The 19,963-nt window shown below is 35.3% G+C and overlaps 2 protein-coding genes across 2 annotated transcripts in view; one reads left to right on the forward strand and one right to left on the reverse strand.

Moving 5' to 3' along the window:
* Positions 1–6,900, forward strand: part of LOC136830827 (helicase POLQ-like) — a 68,070-nt gene extending 61,170 nt beyond the window's left edge. Inside the window, exons 4-5 of the mRNA XM_067090806.1 lie at positions 4,237–4,395; positions 6,801–6,900. Coding sequence (XP_066946907.1) covers positions 4,237–4,395; positions 6,801–6,875 — 234 coding nt within the window. The 3' untranslated portion in view covers positions 6,876–6,900. The remainder of the gene's footprint in view (positions 1–4,236; positions 4,396–6,800) is intronic.
* Positions 1–19,963, reverse strand: part of LOC136830919 (uncharacterized) — a 456,633-nt gene that overhangs the window by 337,311 nt on the left and 99,359 nt on the right. The window lies entirely within an intron of this gene.

Genomic DNA, 19,963 nt, shown 5'->3' on the forward strand with positions numbered 1-19,963 from the left:
AAAGAATACTTGATCCAAAAGAAATAAGGACTATAATAGGAGAAAACTTAGCAAAAGTAAGTAGTGATAAAAATTTAGATGAACACTTCTGCACAGAGAAAAAATAGTATAGAGTTAATAACAAATTTTGAAACAATAGGAGATATATATTACAATAGAAAATTTGATATGGAATAGTTGGATTTTGCTCTTTTGAACAGCAATAAATTTGCCCCTGGAGGTGACAGTATTTGTTTTGAAATGATCTACCACTTAACACCTTTGGCAAAGTCATACTTATTACAGTTTTATAATCACTTATGGCTTCAAAATTTATTTCTTGGTGAATGGAGTAAAGCTGTAATTATTCCTATCCCCAGACTTGGAAAGGATTCCAGTAATGTAAACAATTACAGACCAATTTCTGTAACAAGTTGCAGGGAAGAATTAAGCTTGACATCTAACTGCAATGTGAAAACCCTTGTAGATTGGGCTACAAATAGACCTCAGCTACCCAGACCTCTGGAGGTACGACTTGAAAAAGAAAGTAGAGATGTTGGCATGATGACACCAATAGCACAGGTTGCATACCATGAATCTCCACGTTGGTGCAAACCACCTGTTGAAATATGCCCAGTCATGAGAGGGAAGAAACACTTCCTATGAAGTTTCCTCAGTGTTGATGTTGCTGTCCATGCCTTTATAGTATATGTTGCCTCTACAGCTGATCCCAGCATTGACAGGCAAGCCCAGCTCCTGGTGGAATTAAAAGGACTTTTGCCAGTGGTGCCAAAGAATCTCTTGGCTGGATGCCATAACTAACCAGTCATCTAGATATTTTCCAAGTCTTACCTGTTCAGTTGTATCCAGATGCTACTGTTGGTAAGATTCTTGTGAAGACTTGTAGAGCTGTGGTCATCTAAAGGGAAGGACTTTGAATAGTAACAACCTCCTGTCCTGTACAAAGTAAAGATACTTTCTTGGGCCTGGGTACATTAAATGTTAGCATATTTTTAAATTGTTTGATGCCAGAGAGTTGCATTTTTGATGAATTCATGAATGGACACTTGTTTCTGTCCAGAAAGCTGTATGTCAGAGAAATCAGTTTGGAGAGCAAAGATTAATGATGGGTCACTGGTCTCCTTTTGACTTGAAACAATGAAGATGCTACTCTGATTTTACCCTCTTGTCTAAAAAACTTGAACCTTATCAGGTCCATCTCATACAGGGGAGAATTCATGATTTTTAAAGCTATAGAATGATTGCTAAATAAAGTGGACAGTAAATAACCTTGAACAATCTGCGCTTACTCAAGGTTCTCCCAATTTCTCACGTGACCCAGCATTTCAAAAGATGAACTCCAGCCGGAGGAGTTTGACATCATAGGAAGAGCCCTTGTACCCATTTCCTTTCTTTTACACAAGGTTTGGTGACATATTTATGCTGTCTCCATGTTTGAAATGAAGACAGGCAAACATGGATGTTGGAGTCCACAGGAGTGAAGATATGAGAGGGAGATGTTGAAAATCTTGTTGGTTAGCCAACTGGTACTGAGCAGGTTCAGACCATCTCCCAATAACTGAGGAATGATTTGGTTTTCAGGGGGTGAATTGCTAAGTGTATAAAAATGTGTTGTGGTCCGTACAAGAATATCTCCATAATTGCAAAGGTGAATGGCCTTTGGTCAAGTGGTACCAAGTCTGTCAAATATTGTTAAGCAGTTTACAAGTGTATCTTGCCCTCAGTAGCTGAGTTACTCAGGTTTGAACCCTCTATCAGTAAATAAATAGCTGCTCAGATCCTTTATAAATGACTAACTCTGGTCCTCAGAAGAAAAGTTGCTGAGAATATAGAGGTGGCTTGGGCTTTAAGAGATGTGAAGTTATTGCAAAACTGTGTCCCATTAGTGGCTCATTGGTTTGAAAAGGAATTGGCTTGACTTCACTTTTTAGAAAGTATCATAGATAGGTTTTCTTACTCCAGAGAGGATGGTTGTCTTGCATTTCAGCTTGCACAGATATTGAAAAGTATCATAGTTAGTTTTCATCACTGCACAGAGCTTGTTTCTGCATGCATTTCAGCTTTCACTAATATTTGCTCTTGCAGATCAGTGAAGAAGATTACTTCATCCTCCACAAATGATGAGACTTCTTTGCTCAGATATATAAAGGCCAGTAGAACTGATAATAATTTGTCCAATTTTGCGGCCTTAGTTACTGTACTGAAGTGATAATTTGTTGTATCCATGAGGTTACTGAAGCACTAGTGTGGCTCAGGTCTGCATGGGAGCTGTGTAGCAGGTACAGTACTTCATGGGATGTAGAATTTTGTCATTGCCAATGAAGAAGGAATGTGTCTTGGAGCAAGAGTGCCTTGAATCTTGCTGTTCAGCTGGAATCAACATTGATGAATCTGAAACTGAGGAAGACAATCAGGGTAGAAGGATATCCTTTTAAAAGGTAGAGCATTCTACAGCTGAGGAAAAGGTGTGATTATGTTTGATGGTTGTGACACATTAAACGTAAATATGAGGGGTCTGTCTGATACATCTCATAGGTTGAACAATGAAAAATCTGCATGTTTTGTTCTAGAGCAGAGTCTAAGTTGAGAATCAGAGGAATGACAGGGTTGACAAATATCTGAAAAATCCTGCTTTTTTTATAATAGGATACTGTATTTTATATATACTAGATATTTGTAGGATACAGTATTTTATGTGGATATTTCCCCACATGGAAGTGAAATAACCAGTTAGGTTTTATGTAAATAGCATTTAACCTACCTACAGTACAAAATATAAGACCATAAGAAAAAGCCTAAATTGCTACTAGTCTTCTTTCCAAACAGGTAGGAGGAGCAAAATTGTTTTAAGACAGTTAAAGGATTGCACTTGCTCAGTTATCTCACCAATGTCTTTTAGAATATAGCATTGGTTCAGAGTTTGTTCACAGTGCCCTGGGTTTGCTCACTTTGATGAGGTGGTATTGGTTGAGCATACATTGGTGCATTGCTGAATGTTGCCACCAGCAATGGAAATTCACCCTTGATTGAAAATCCATGTCTGAAATTTTGAGATTTTATGGTGTAGACATTCCTGCTTCAATTGCTTTTTGAAAGCCACTAAGATTTTTAGAGAGAATTGTTTCTATAGCGTATTCTCTTAACTTATAAAATTGATATTTCTTAACATATATACTCTTTTTCCTAATAAATTTTTGCTTATGTATCCAAAAACATTTGTATGAATAGCTAATGAAGGAATATGAGTTGGCATAAAATGCTGAGAGTGAAATGAAGGGATTATGTTGAGGTGTTCAACTTTTGCCATCTCATTGTTTCAATATATATTTCACTGAATACCCTTAGGGTCCCAGTTCTTGGGCATGTCCATAAATTTCATACATCCATCCATATGCCTAGTCTTCACCACAAAACCCATATTAAACATATTACAGGTTAACAGTAAAATACAGAAACAGAGCTAACATAATATATGTAGCTAAAGCATTTAAACAGAAATAAAGAACATTTACAAAACACAAGGTCAGCAAAAAACTGAATGGGCGATAGCCTTATAAAGGCTAACTAGCTAACTATTTTCAAATGTTATCATAAAAACTTTATGCAGTGAAAAATACAGAAAACAGTACCTGACAGTAAGATCTGATGAAATCTCATACTTAAATACCTCTAGGCTGCCAGCTGAAGGAAAATGTAAAGAAATTAGAAGAAAATATGTAGTTTTGGAAACAAGTTTGCACTATGGATCAGGTTTGACTGCTGAAGACGTCTTAGACCTACTTTGTAGGTACACCAGTCCACCTGGTGAGATAGAGATTTCTTACTCCTTCAAAAGATTCTTCATCTGAGAAATGTGTATTCTGTAACAAAATAAATTGCTGTAAATTATGTGTTTGCTATTAGACATTCACTATAATGTAAATTTAGCACCTTGGACCATATTACTCATTTTCTTATTACATGAATCTATTAGGGTTAGAATTTACATAGGAATGCAAGTGCAACTTTTATTTCGTGAAAGAGTTAAATTTTAACTGCACTTTTGTTGGCTCCCTCTTACTTATAGTGTAAGTGTATAGTTTGTATCATTCATCCTGTAAAAACTGCAATGTAAATTTTGATACAGGATAAGAGTGGTAATTACTGCTGAAATTTTTTGGATTGAGGGGTTGTTTGTAGGATTATTGCTAAGTTATTTATATGATTATGATTATATGTTTACTTTATATTTTCCAGTACACCAGAGAACAAAAACAGTTAGATACTGACATGATTGGTGGTCTGGTGGGAGAGGTTGTTCCTGATCATGCATGTATTGTCTTCTGTCCAACCCGTCGTAATTGTGAAACGTTGGCTGAACTCATTTGTCAGATCTTACCCAGGACAATAACAAAGGTATAACACAGGTATCTGTGTATTTGTACATTTGTTCCCATTGATGTAACATTTTGTTTGTCCTTTGTTTTTAATAAAATATACTACATGGAAGGTAAAGTAGTAAGTACAGATTTTATTTGAAGTATAAGTGAAAATATGTTTCATTACTACTCAGATCTAATATTTTTATTTTGGGAGACTAACTTTCCTATACAGTATTCTAATCACCTCTGTTTTTTAAATGGAATTCAGTTTACAGTACTAATTTTCACACCAAAAGTGTTTTCCTCTTTTCAAACCAAATTTTCATGCCTATGCGAAAATTATGAATCTTTAGCTTAGCCTTACTGTTTTATAAGTTTCAAATTTAAATGTTATTTCTCTTATAAAACTTGTTGTATTTGTTAATAGTTTATTGTATGCCTAAACTTCTTACTTGAAATTAACTGAACTAGTTTAATTTTTTCATCTAGATTACAACTTAATACAGCACATACATGCTTATAAAGAAGCTGTTGCTACTTTGAGAACTGTATGCTTGTGCACTTTCTTCCAATCATGATTCTCAAAAATTTCAACACACTTCTGAGTTGAATATTGGTTAACTTGAGCATATCCTTAAAACACTGAGTGTGCCCATACAACAGACAAGCCTCTTATTATTTTATTTATGCTTAAGTTATGGAAAGGCATGACAAGTAGAATGCAATGTTTGTAAAAAGTACAAGAATTCTTGTCATTATTTCCATTTTGGCCAATATTGCAGTCATAACAGAACTTGTCAGTTGAGTAGTTAGCTGAAATGCATATGTATTGAAATTCTGCATTGCCCATTGTATTGTTGGAGAAAACTGGTTTATTGGGGATCATTAGAGCAGATTGGACTTGCAGTGTTTTAAAGAACTCCATAAGAGTTTTCATTCTTTTTACTACATCTTGTAACAATAAGTTTACTGTGTCATATTCCAAATGGTTTTGATGTTTTCATTTCCTATGTGTAAATTAAATTATCTGTTGTCGTTTTGTTGAATGTTTGTTTACTCATGGTACAGGTGATGCTCATATGGTATGATAATTATTACTAATGATGACTGTTACTAAAACAGAAGATACTTGAAAGATGTTAAGGAAGTGATGGTCTCTTATCATGACTTGGTCTGGAAAAGAAGATAGCAGTAGGAAAATTAGAAAAATCCAATGTAAATGTCAATTGTCCAGCAAGTGTCACAATTAAATCCTTTGTTGCATGTGAGTGATTGAAAACTACAGAAGAGTGCAGAATAAATATTTCTGGGAACTGCTGAATGCATATGGCCTTGTGTAAGCAACACCATGAAAGGAGGAGGTTTAGCAATATTAAAAATGGGAGAATGAAATGGAGAAAAGAGAGTTGAAAATCACCTTAGGTAAAGCCAAAATTATGATGGCCTGGAAGGAAACAAAGGAAAAGCTGTGTTCTGAGAGTGATTTTTGGATGCTGTGGGTTTGGTGTAAGGATGAATTTATCAGTTTTAATATTATATATCACAAGTTGTTAATGATTACAAATTTTAAATGTTTTGAGGGATTTTTCATGTGATGTGTAAGATCTAGTGGTGACAATTAAAGGAGGAAGTTATGGTATGGTATATATGCAAATCTTAGGTAAAGATTTCTGTTACCTTGTCAGTGTATTAGATTGTGAGGGTGGTAGTAGCATCCTGCTTAAATTGGAAAGTGTTTGTTGAACTACTGATAAACAGTGGTAAATATTCGTGACTAAATCGGTGTTTTATGATGCATGTATAAGAATGTCTCTGTGTGATAGAGACATTATGAGAGAAAGAACATTGCTACATTATACGTCAAGTAAGTAATGCCCTTTCATGATACTTTTGTCATGTATTTTGCCTAACATTTTAATTTGAAGCTTCATTTACATATCAGATATCTCAAGTAAGGTTATTTCTTGCTTTAGGCAGGCCTGCTATCTTGGAAGGTAAGTAATCACATGGCACTGCTTGCATATCCCACCTGTTTGTGTGTTGGGTTCTTGCTTTCCAGTTTTGTGCAGTTCTGCACAGCCTTGTTAAGAACTGCATTTTTGTAGGAACACTTCATCTTCTGAATAAATAATAATGATTGAATTTTTAGCACATTTTTATGGTAATAATATTTTCTAATATACAATTCTGTATTTTACAAAAGCTATTTCAATGGCCTGCAGATGGGATTTATCAAAAGAAGTGAAAGGCTGCAAGTGATGAAGTTAGTAGTACCCTACCTTCAGTATTACTCAGCAACCACTGTTAGGGACCTGCTAGCAGTTTACGTGATGTTGAATGCGTAACACACTTAAAATGTGGTATTTCATGTTTGGATGATGAAGTGTAAAATTTAACATTTCTCCTCGGTGATTTCATTTTCAACATTAAATTTTACAGATAAAACGTAAAGAAAAAGTTTCTCTTTACCGTGCAGTTGTTGAAGAAGGTGGAGCAAAGTTTGTCCAACGTTAAGGAAGACCATTCCATTTGGTGTTGCCTACCATCATTCAGGTATGTTTTTGAGTTATAAAAATAGTACTAATACTGTTGGTATATGATAATTTACATTATTTGAATATTATTTAACATCTTGCTCATTTAAGAATAAATTGAATGGAAGTATTTCATTGGTAGGGCAGTCGGAGAATTTTACATCCATCGAATGCAAAGAGGAAATTAGTACAAATATAGATTGAAAAAATTAAATACAGGGGTTGAGAAAGTCAAATGAGAATGCATGCTTATGATTATGCCATTATCATAAATTGCTGTAGTTTAATGGGACCACAGTCACAATCAAGATTTTACTGGGATTGGCCCATAGGATTTGTTCTTAAATGAAATTTGAAAACAGGAGCAAAGTAATATTAACCATTGGACACTTGAATGAGAAGAGGCAAGGAAAAGAAAGAAAAGTAAAGATCAAGAAGCGTTGTAGCTGGTACAGTACTTAAGAGACCTCCAACACCCTTTATTGCCAATTGCAATATTGCACGTAATTTTGTTGGATTTATTCAGCTTAAATTTATTATATAATTTTTTTTTTTTTTTTTTTTTTTTTTTTTGCTGTGTAACTTACCACACCATTTTAAGAATGTTGACCAAATAGCTAAGTAGCTAAGCTACCAAATGTGTGTTCTCATATTTCCAAGAATTTAATAATCCTATGTGTCATTGCTCTGAAAAATTTTTGTTCAGGTTTTGAAAAACTTTTCATAGAACTTACTTGGTGTTGGTATGTTACCACTTCTTAGTCATATCCTCTCACAGTATGAAATGATTGGAAATTTTGTTTGAGTGAAAGTTGTTGATTAATAATTTAGGTGTATCTATTTTCCATAGGGCTGACAGAAGGAGAACGTCGTTTTGATTGAAGAGGATATCTTACTGGCACGTTATGCCGCATATGTTGCACCTCAACCTAGCTGCTGGAGTTAATCTTCCTGCTAGGAGGGGTTAGTTGTTAAAATGTTTCTCACTTTGTTGGTTCTTCATCATTGACATCATGTTTAACCCTTTTAGTCAGTCAGGCCCGTCTGATTTGTCTCTCAGGTAAACTTATTTTTCACCAACCACAACTGTGTGATAGTTTTTAAATCTCTTTCTGTGAATTTACTATTTATGTTATGATAATAATTCTGATGTCATTTTGAAGCTCCATACTGTCAGTTTGTTATGTTATGTTTAAAATCTCACAGAAATATCAAAATTATTTGTTAAAGTCAGCTGTGAACTACATGTAAAGAAAAATTTGTGTAAATTCAAGTAATATAGGTGTGGTAATTTTGTTTATGCCATGAGAAAATGCAGTAAATTTTGATATTTTTTTTCATATTTACTGCATTTTTTGCAGTAAAGCAAGAAGGAATAGATAGCATTTGTTTTTATGTAGATTGATAAATCAGCAATGTCATTAAAATGCTCTGCCACTACTATCTGAGCTAAACGAGGATCTTTTGACTTATTCTAGAAGCTCCCATGTTGTGCATTGTGTATTTATAATGAATTTTGAATTTTCCTGTTTTCAAATATGTCAGCACAACATAACTGATGCAGCAGTTGGATTTTGGATGATGTGTCTATGCATCATAACTGAACCGAAGGGTTAATGAGACCTGTATCTTTGTCTTCCCTTTTATGGATTTCTTATGCTGGTTCTTATATGTGAATATCAATTGTATAGTCTCTTAAGATAGTTTCAAGACTTTATCAAAGTTTATTATTTGGGATAAATCATACCTGCTGCTAAAGATAGCTCATATCTCACACCGATAGGTGAGTTGGCATTCAAAGAAAGAAAAAGATCAATGGCTGCCTGGATGGCTGTCTAGTACACCTGTTCTCCACCAGGTGTGTTTTGAATGTTTAGCTCTTGGCAGAATTCTCCTTGCTGCCATTGTGTATAGGTGCTTGTTGGTATTTCATGGTTTTTGCTATTTGCTACTATCATGATACCGTGCATTTATTTTTCCTAGGATAACTACCACTGGAATCAAGACTAAGAACATCAGTTTCTGTAGGAATGATTACCATTTTAACAGGATGTTGACTTTTTAGGAGATTCACACAGTGTTTTTACCAGCTGCAAAGGGTATAAAGTGTGACCTTGAGAATAGATACAGGGAGGAAGGGAACAGGTTGATTTCTAAAGCAATTAGTTAGGTAAGGTCATAACCCCGTCATTTCTCCCCCTTCTCCAGGTCCTTTGTCTGTAGTTATTCTTACTCAGTCTGGGCGTTTTCCTTTGCTAATGCTTAGTCAGTACTGAGACTTCCTCTGTAGCTCTCCCTCCCGCTCCCCTTTTGATTCAAGTTCGGAACCGTTCCGGGTCTCTCCATAGTGTGCAATCATTGTCACGTTCCCTGTAAGAGTAAGGTGTCGCTACCGTCACCCACCTGTTTGTACCTCAAACCTAAGACTACCCTGCAACAGTTGGAAGATTCCGTTGCCAGGGAACCAGGTTAGTTCTCAGGGTGGTGTGGTTCTGTGCCCTCCATCACCTGCTTCTCTTTTAATGCATTAGCCAAAGCTCGTTTTGGTAAATGTTAATCACTGCAAAGAATGCAACTTCTAAGGTCATTGGAACTTAGTACAGCATGAGGTTTATAGCAATGATAGGACTAATTACATAGGTATAGACAGTGTTATTAACAATTTGTGTAGTGAGTTGTATGTATTCTGATGTACGTTGACCTAGTCGATTGTTAAATCAATCTCTTCTACACCTAATGTTCATTCTAAATCCTTGTATGCTATTCCTCTCCCTCCTTCAGAAATCAACTGTTCATTGTTTACATACTTTTTCTTCTCACTATCAGCGAATTTCATACATCTGTCTCGATTAATTAATGTTTCTCTTTCCAATCCTATCATGGTTTAGTATCTTCTGTTGTTTCCAAGCGAGATGTTATACTAGCTACTTGGCTTTCTAAGGATGTGTCACATGGGGAGTGCTCTCAAGTTTGTTGAACCACTTTCGGATGAGGCAGGAGAGTTGTTGCCATTATCCTTCCCCACCTCCCAACCTTTCCCGTTTTCTTTGGGCTCCATTTTCTTTTGTTCAGCTGACTTGTGTCGACTCAGGTGAGTTGCTTCAGATTGCATTTCCCTGTCTCCCTTTCATCAGTGTGCATTTGTTGTGAGTAGTCAGCTGCTGTCACCTGCTATTGCCAGTTGTCGCCTCTGGTGGAAGAAGAGTTTGAATCAGAGGAATCTTTTTAGGTTTGTTGGTGGTTGCTGGAGCATTGCACCTCACTTTATCCTCATTAAGTGGAGGAAAGAGGCCATGTAGAGAATAGGTCTCAGTTATCTTTGAGCAATTAGGCGCCCGTTAAATATTTGGAGAATGAGAACCTGAGCTTTCTCAAATTAAAGCTCTTTTGTAGTTGTCTCATACTCTGGCACAGTTTTTTTATCTGCCAGCCCTTGTCTTTTTTTTTTAAGTCATTGAGAGCTGCCTCTTATGATGCAGGTGCTTTATCAGCGCTAATTCTTCTTCATTCAAAGATTTGGTTTTCTTTGTCTGTCTTGTTGTTTTGAAGAGACATACTCAGAGACTGACAAGTGTTTTTTTTGACATGCTGAAACGGAGTTTGTTATCCAGGTCTCTGTTTAGTTTGTTGAAGTTTTATCTTTTACTGAACTTTTTGCTCTGTATGATTGCCTCTTCTCTGCTCCAACTTAGGAGGTTGAGGCCCTAGTTTAGTGTGTTTGTGGTGCCAGCGGGATTTTAGTAAAGGAAAGGTGTTGTAGTTTTTACTTGCGTGGTCAAACCCATCTCTGACACTGCAGGGTAAAGTTCTCATGCTTATACTAACTCAGTTTTGAAGAAGTGAGAACACGCTCCTCTCTGTTGTGAAAGGCTTATTCTGCACAGATGGCAGCTGTTTTAACTTCTCCTTCAGGTCGCCTTCTAAGCCTGACTCTAAGTCAATAAGGTAGGATCTCTTGGTACAAGTCCTTGAATAAACTCCATCCCGACCAACATGCAACAATTATTTAATTTTTACACCTGTTGCCATTTGCATTTTCACCCAAATTAGCTCATGATCACAACAGACAAAAAAAAGACTTACAAACCATTCAAAACTGCAAACGAGAGCACTCCCAGCCTTCTGCCACCACTGCTGACTCGTCACTCTCTCCAAACCACTGTTTCGTAACTCCCGTCTTCCGTAGGTCTTATGACATCACTACAACAACCATTGCACCATTCCAAACATAATGAGAGGCTTGCTTTACAAATACGCAATAAAATTAACAGCATACTTTGTCTACATTTCTTAACCCTTAAACATAAACCTCTATTTACAAAAAGTGTCTGCCCATTATGCGGCGTTGGGTTAGTGCGAAGCGGAAAAAAGTTTTTTCAAAAACACAGCACGCTTAGTTTTTAAGATTAAGAGTTCATTTTGGATCCTTTTTTTGTCATTGCCTGAAGTTTAGTATGCAACCATCAGAAATGAAAAAAATATCATTATCGTATATAAATATTGAAATATATGACAGTGCGAAAAAAATTTCATATATAATTGTATACAAATCGTGCTGTGAGCAAAACAGTTAAAGCTAATGAGTTATTTTTTCTTTGTATTGTACATTAAATTGCGACGATTTTGGTATATAACAAATTGTAAAACAATCAGAGCAACGCCGAGCAGAAAATATTATCACAAAATGATGCATGAATTCATAACACGTGGACGTGAAAAAGTTTTTTTAGAAAATTCACCATAAATCGAAATAATATACTAGAGACTTCCTGTTTGTTGCAAAATGAAGGTAATTGATTGAATATTACTAGACTGTAAGTGTTTTAGCTTACAATTGCAGTTTTCAACCATTTCGGTCGCATTAAAGTTGACCAGAAGGTCAATTTTTTCTATTTATCGTGATTTATGAAAATATTTCAAAACTGATAAAAGCTACAACCATGAATTATATGTGTTGTATTCTACATGAAAATCGCACATTTTCATATATAAAACTTTATGTAACGGCTGTTAGAAAAACAGTGCAAACATTACAACAAAGTGACGAAAGAATTTCTGAGGTTTTTGGCAGAGTTACCACGCAGGCGTAAGGAAAAAGTTTTTTCAAAAATTCACCATAAATCGAAATATTGTGCTAGAGACTTCCAATTTGTTGCAAAATGAAGGTACATGATTGAATATTACCAGAATGTAAGAGTTTTAGCTTACAATTGTGTTTTTCGACCATTTCGGTCGAGTCAAAAAAATTGACTGAAGGTTGAAATTATGTCACTATCGTGATTTATATGAAAATATTTCAAAACTGATAAAGCTACAACCATGAGTTATTTTTTGTTGTATTCTACATTAAATTGCGCACATTTTCATATATAAAACTTTATGTAACGACTAATATAAAACTGTGCAAACATTACGACAAAGTGACGAAGAATTTCTGAGATGTTGGCCGAGTTACCACGCATGGACATAAGGAAAAAGTTTTTTCAAAAATTCACCATAAATCGAAATATTGTGCTAGAGACTTCCAATTTGTTGCAAAATGAAGATAAATGATTGAATATTACTAGAATGTAAGAGTTTTAGCTTACAATTGTGTTTTTCGACCATTTCAGTCAAGTCAAAGTTGACCAAAGGTTCAAATTTTGGAGTTATAGTGATTTATATGAAAATATTTCAAAATTGATAAAGCTACAACCATGGGTTGTTTTGTTATATTTTACATGAAATTGTGCACATTTTCTATATAAAACTTTATGTAATGGCTAACATAAAACGGTGCAAAAATTATGACAAAATGACAAAAGAATTTCTGAAATTTTCGGCGAGTTATATTGTGGACGTAAGGAAAAGTTTCTTTCAAAAATTCACCATAAATCGAAATATTGTGCTAGAGACTTCCAATTTGTTGCAAAATGAAGGTAAATGATTGAATATTACTAGAATTTAAGAGTTTTAGCTTATAATTGCATTTTTCGACCATTTGATTAGAGTCAAAATTGACTGAAGTTGAAATTTTGGCATATCGTGATTTATATGAAAATATGTTAAAATTGATAAAAAGCTATAACCATGAGTTATTTTTGTTGTATTCTACATGAAATTGCGCACATTTTCATATATAAAACTTTATGTAACAGCTAACACAAACTGTACAAAAATTATGACAAAGTTACTAAAGAATTTCTGAGATTTTCAGAAGTTAGCTGATGCTTTCTTTTGGGATAAGAAAGAAATTCATACCTGTGCACAGCTGGGTCACGCTTGTAAACAAAACAACAGCGTGATCCGTGAACTCCCAGCATCCCTCTCAAGGCGTGTGATTTAAAATTTTTCGCAAATATTTTACAACAAATATACTTACAATTTGTTACTGATTTTTACTTCTTATCTGTCATGATATTGTGTGAGCTGTAATTATAATTTTACAAAATAATATAAATTATTAGAAAAAACAACCATAACTTGGTAAAATTAACATATTTTTATGGAGTGTCTTGCAAAGAGGGCCCCACAGGGTTGTAAGTAGTCACTTTCAATGTCACATGGAAGGTAGGAAAAGTTTTTAAATTTTTTCTGACACCATGTGTATTTGCATATCTTCCTCTTTCCACTGATGTGTTTTTTTTCTCTTAAATTGGCCAACCTTAAAGTTTGCCCAGTCAGGGGGTGTGTGCTTGCTATATATTTAGCCCGTTCCTTAAGGGTTAAGGCGCCATACGTGATAATAGCTTCCTTTGTTAGGAAACATGATCTCTAAGAGAATTTGTCAGAATAATCAGGCACAATTACAGTACAGCCTCAGCATAACAGCAGACGTTCATTAAAGTTTTAAGTAAATCCAGGACCATCATTGTCACCAGGTTTTGTAGGAGGGATGCCAAAATCAAAGTGCACTATTTCATTTATACATCCAGGTGTTGTTTTTTCCCTTTGTCTTTTAACACAAAACGAAGAGTTATGACAAGTGTCATTACATTGACTTACAATACACCATAGAATGGTCAACACTACACCTGGTGAACCTTACAGAGACATCAGGGTAGTGGAAAGACTATCAAAAATTCTTAACAGGTTAATCCTGGTCAGAAACTAGTCATAGTGGTAAGACTGCTTCTTTGGGCGAAATTAGTGAATAATATAGGTTCACTAGTTCATTTCATTGAAAGACAATGTTTTTGATGATTGAGGATTCAGGTAGGACGACCCTACCTACAGATTGGTCATTACATCTGCGAGACCAACAGTTGCTGTGGAATCAGTGGAGCTCTCAGATGTGAACTAAATAGCTTGCAGGTGAGTAGGAACAACCAACCTGCTACTCCTCTGAGGCCCTCAGGCTTGAGTGGTGGATGCGTTTCTTAAATCTTGACCTGATTCATACTTATATGCCTTCCCCTTTATCTACTCTAAGGAAAGTATTGAACAAATTTTGAGTACAAGAATTGCTCAGTGACTCCCATGGAGCCACAGTACCCTCAGAGGGAATGATTTCCAAACTTTCTAGCTCTCTCTGCAAATGCCTCTCATATTCTTCCATTAAGGAAAATGACTCAAACTAATGTATTCTATGCAGTTCCACTAACTTCTGCATCCCACATAACCGCTTGTAGATGCTCAACCATCTCCTCCCAGTAAAGATTTTTTAGGTATCTCAGATTCTATCCTTAATCAAGTGGGAAATGACCGTCCCCTTGTATCAGAAGTAGCAGTTTGTGTATTGCTCAGGTGTCATTCTAGAGGGATTTCAGCACCTCTACTGTTGTAGACATCAAGGTTTCTCTGCTTTCTTATATATAGAGTTTTCACTGTCTGCTTTCAAGGTTATCTTTCCATGCTTGCCTCGGTATTGTGTCATGTGCAGTGGGATCTGGCTAATACAGACAGTCTCCGTTTACAATGGGGTTCCGTTCTGACGCTGCGTCGTAAGCCGAAAATCATCGTAAACTGAAATAATCGTCGAAAATTGTAAGAAAACCTTACTTTTAATCCTTTGAGTATCCTTTGGGTATCTTGAAAATGATGTAACCTGCATTTTTATTGAGAGAGAGAGAGAGAGACTCACTTCTTGTCTACCAGAAACTTGGAATTTCACAGAAGTACAGTGCTCCCCCATTTTTACTTTAAGTATCATCCTACATCAAATTTAGCTTAAATTATTATGCTATTACTACTGTATTAATCTTTGAAATTATATTATTAATATCATTTCAAAGTCATCTTAAGCATTAGTACCCTTTTCCAGCCAGAGAGAAGAACCTGATGATGGGATTTTAGTATATTTTTATGTTTACAGTAATCCATATTTCTTTTAAGGATATATGCAGTACAGAGAGAGAGAGATATGGGCAGTTGGCCTTACTTAAATCTCAAAGGGAGTGAAATTATTCATGAGATTATTTGGGGAGAGAGAGAGGTTGAATGAAGCGATTACATCGTAAGGAGTTTTATAATTTCACAGGATTTTAATTTAACTTTATCGATACTTTGCTGTGGTTACCTTAATATTAATATTTTAAAATTTGTAAATCATTTTTATTATTAACAATGTATTTAGTCATGAAAATAAAATAAAAATCAGTAATTAGTGAATATTGCTCCGTGAAAAAATTCGCGAATGTGAATTTTCTTCCGTTATCACGTTGGACCGAGTCATATGAAATATACCATCAAGAATCATAAGCAAACTTTACTTTTAATCCTCTGGTGTCTTGAAAACAACAATCCTGCATTTTTATTGAGTTTTCATAATAAAACCTTCAAATATTGACCATTGTGCCGTTTTGGTGCATATTTCTTCCAATCGGCGTTGGACTGGCGTCGTCCAAAATACCGTCAAAAATTGTAAGAAAACTTTACTTTTAATTCTTTAGGTGTCTTAGAAAACAATGAGATCCTGCATTTTTATTGTTTTCATAACAAAAACCCTCTAAATATTGGCCACTCGGCCATTTTGAGTGTATATTTCTTCCGATCGGCATTGGACTGGCGTCGTCCGAAATACTGTTGAAAATCGTAAAAAACTGTACTTTTAATCCTTTGGGTGTCTTGAAAACAATGTATCCTGCATTTTATATTGAGTTTTTCAACAAAACACCTCAAATTTTGACCATTCTGCCATTCTGGAGCCATATTTCTTCCGTCGGGTCGGCATTGTCTGTGTCGTAAACCTGGAACATGCATTGTAACAGGAAATAATCTTTTTATGAAGATATTTGAAAAGCCTTGTAAACTCGGAACGTCATAAACCAGGCCACCGTAACCCGAAGACTGTAATCAGCACCTTAAGGTATTGAGATCAGTAGAGATTGAAGCCCCTACAACTCATTATCAACATCTCTATGGAATTTAATGCAGTTTTAACATTTTTCTGCAGTTCTTTTTGGCCTTTGGTTTGAGTTCAACCTCTCTGTGGAATTAAATGCAGTTTTTAAAATTTTATCTGCAGATCCTTTTGGCCTTTGGAATGAGTTCTACTGAGGCATTTAGTAAGAAACCTTTTATTATCACAATTGGCAGTTAAAACATTAAGTGTATTGGAAGCACTTTCCTTAAGGCTGTTGTAAAGGGAATGCTATTTTATCTTTTCGCATTAGAACTGAGATAATGTTAAGGCTAAGTTTTTCTTAGAACTGTAAAACTTCTAATTTAATCTCTTTGGTGGGGAAGAATAGAAATACTCCTCTGTCCTGTTAGGGCAGTTGAAAATTTACTTAAATAGGTTAAGCATGGAAGAGGAAAGGTTAACCTTTTGTTTTGTGGTTTTAGAAAATCTAGTTTGTCTAATAGGCAAAGTTAACCTATTGTTTTAGAAAACCTAGGATTTCTTTTGTCAGGCTTTAAGCCCAGAATGGGCAAGAAGTTAACCTTTTGTTTGTGGTTTTAGAAACTTAGGACGTCTTTGTCAAAGAACACGAGGTTCTCTCTGATGTATTTGATTAGGCTAGTGCACGAGAACTAACTCCATACCTTTACCTTTATGGAAGGTAAACATTTGTAATGTGAGGGTGGTTGCGATTTCACTTAGTTTCATGACAGTTTGTTGTTTTAGGATGTGATTAATGCAGCACAGTAGGAGTGCAATTTGGTTTTACCTCTCACAAATGTAATTATGGGAATCATGTCTGAAAATGGTAAATCCCTTTGTGTGCTACTAGTAGAGTAGTAAGTCTTCCTAAAACAAAAGAAAGAGCAATCTTTTAGCCTCTTTGTTTTAGATCCTGGGTATTGAAATTTCGTAAGCACATGAAGATACATACAATGTACATGTATACATATAAGATATTTAATTTTAGTTGACTGTCATTTTATAGAGCTTTCAGACCAGGCACAGGTGTCCCCTCATGCCACTTCTGTTTCCTTCTGGCTGAATTGCAGTGGTTTTCTTCCACAAGGCTATCTTTGCTGCACGCATACGAGAGCCTTGCCCCTGAAATGGAACCCAACTGGTGGCAGTAAGATCCAGAAAGGATCCAGATCAGGTAAGAATGTTTTGGGTTTCATGCAGGTAACCTGTAGCTTGATTGGCTGGTGATTTTGTCTAGCTGTGCTGCCCACCATCCTCTTCTCAGTGTAGGAATCAGATATCTTTAACAGTATGTAAGATTCATCTAAATAATATAAAATTTTTAATAAGATTTATTATTTGGATACTTACTGTTAAACTTACCCCCAGCTTCCCCAGAACTTAGTGGGATGTCACAGTGAATTTACAAGAGCTAAACCATTCAAGATATACTTGGTGGAGAAACAGGTGTACTAGACAGTCATCCAGGCAGCCATTCCAACTCTCCTGTCGGTGTGGAGATATAAGCTATCTTTAACAGTAGGTATTCAAATAATAAACTTTATTATGAAAATTTATCTTCTCTGGTCATTAGTTATGTATTTATAATTAATATAGTATATTTAAAAAAACAGTAGTTTGGCTGGCATTTTAAGCTCTCAGCCTAGTGATGTGAAGATTGTGACTGGATGGACTTGTTTTGTTAGGTGCCTGTGTTTGGTATTGCAAGGAATTTTACCTTTTGATTAGCTTAAGATTTGTGCTTGAAATAATAGAGCATTTGATTTCAAGTAGGGAATTATAAGTGAATATATTAAAATGAAGATAATTACAATATTATGAAATAAAGGTACAGCAAGAGCATATTCACCCTAATTGTTATTAGGTATGATAAAGAATTCATAATCAGCGACTGACAGCAAAGTTACTTATATTTCTGAATGTAGGTGTCTCCCAGATATGGCAAAAATCATTTGATATTGCAAAAGAAAATTCTTGGTAGTTTTCTTGAACTGTCCTTTTCTTAAGAAGGGTGTTGCTAAGAATGTTTGAGAGGCAATGCTCTTTCAGATTTGACATGCTATTTGCAAGAGAACCTTGATAATGGTTTTGGGGTAGAGTAATTCAAAATAGATTTTAGTGCTGCTGTCAACTAGTAAATCACGAGGGCCTTATTTATAAACTTCAGAATCTTGGAATGGGTAGATATATTTTAGGTTTACTGTACTTCAAGATTTCCTTACTGGTAGACAAAAATGAGTTGCTGTTGAAGGGATCTTTAGCGAACTATAAGACCTATTGTGTATGGAGTTCCATAGGGTAGTGTTCTTGGTCCACGGTTATTTTTAGTGCATACAAGTGGTATGATTGCTGGCCTGGAAAACGTAAGTTAGGTATTGTATGTAAAGGACTCATATATTTATAATAGAAATGAAATCAATGCAACCTATTTTAGGTCATTTGCCCTTCCTTTACTAGAATGCTGTTCTCAGTATGGATTTCTGCTTGCTGTGAGAATTATCTCTTTTAGATAGAGATGTTCGTGGTGGTAGGTTTCTGTTTCTTAATATTAGCAGTTATGACTTGGAGCTTTGACAGATGGTCTCTTGTTTGTCAATTTTTCATAAGTTGTATTTTAACAGAAATCTTTCACATTCACACAAGTGATCCCTTATCCCCTTTTCCTGCCGAGAGCAACAAGATTGGCTGAACAGCAGCAACAATATGCTAAATATACCCCGCCATCAAACTTCTCAGTTCCAGAGGTCTTTTATTCCTCATGCCGTTGAACTATGGAATAATCTCCCTGAGGATATCGTTCAGTTGGAACTTCAAAAGTTCAAGTGAGGATGCAGTGTATTACTACCCTAATACAATTCTCCTTGCATTTTAATAATTCACTTACATTTTATCTTTTTATTAATTTATTGATTTTTTCCTTTTTTATTGTGTGATATCTCCATCTTTCTGTATTTCCCTTTACCTCCTCTTACTTCTTTCAAATGAAGACCATATTCTTTGGAAGCTTGAATTTAAAGTCAGTGGCCCCTGGAAATTGTTCCATATGAATAGGGTTCATCTTCTGAATGATAATAATTATCATTATGAAGCAGGGGACCCTCTCTTAATGCCATAATGTTGAAAGAACTAACCATTTGGACTGTGTCTAGTTTTACTGATTATTTCAAATGATAGGGTTTTACGTTCATTGCATTAAATGAGGGTTTGCAGCATCCCTAAACTCCTACCTGCACCCACTTTTTTAGTCTTTTACTTGATCTCTATTCCTGTTTCCTTTTTTCCATCATATTGTCCAGCCTTTTAATTGCTTCTCAGTTACTTGAAAGTGGGAAAAATGCAGGGTTTTTTTTTTTTCCAGTTTCAGCTTTAGATCACTGTACTTTTTTTCTGGATCTTTTTATCTTGCTGTCCAAGCACTCCAACTCCTTTTTGACTGCTTTTGGTGCTGAGTGGCCAAAGTGCCTAGTGCTTGGTTTTGTAGCCTAAATTTCTTGATATGTTGAATCTTTTTTTATTATTCTGAATGTATTAAACTTCTAATATTCATCAGAATTTGTCAGAGAAGACATCTTGCATATTTGTTCTCATTTGCCCAAAGCATACAATTGAAGTTGTGATGATTTTTTGTTAGGATACCCAAGCCAAAGTAATTCAGTATGATGATAAGGGGTATGGTCACTAATGAAGTGTTTCTTTTGATTGACTGACCTTTCTAAATTTCTTTAGGTTGTGCAAGTGTGTAGGTGATATGAGTACTTAGGAAT

The sequence above is a fragment of the Macrobrachium rosenbergii genome, chromosome 47, assembly GCF_040412425.1.
Source record: "Macrobrachium rosenbergii isolate ZJJX-2024 chromosome 47, ASM4041242v1, whole genome shotgun sequence".
NCBI lineage: Eukaryota > Metazoa > Arthropoda > Malacostraca > Decapoda > Palaemonidae > Macrobrachium > Macrobrachium rosenbergii.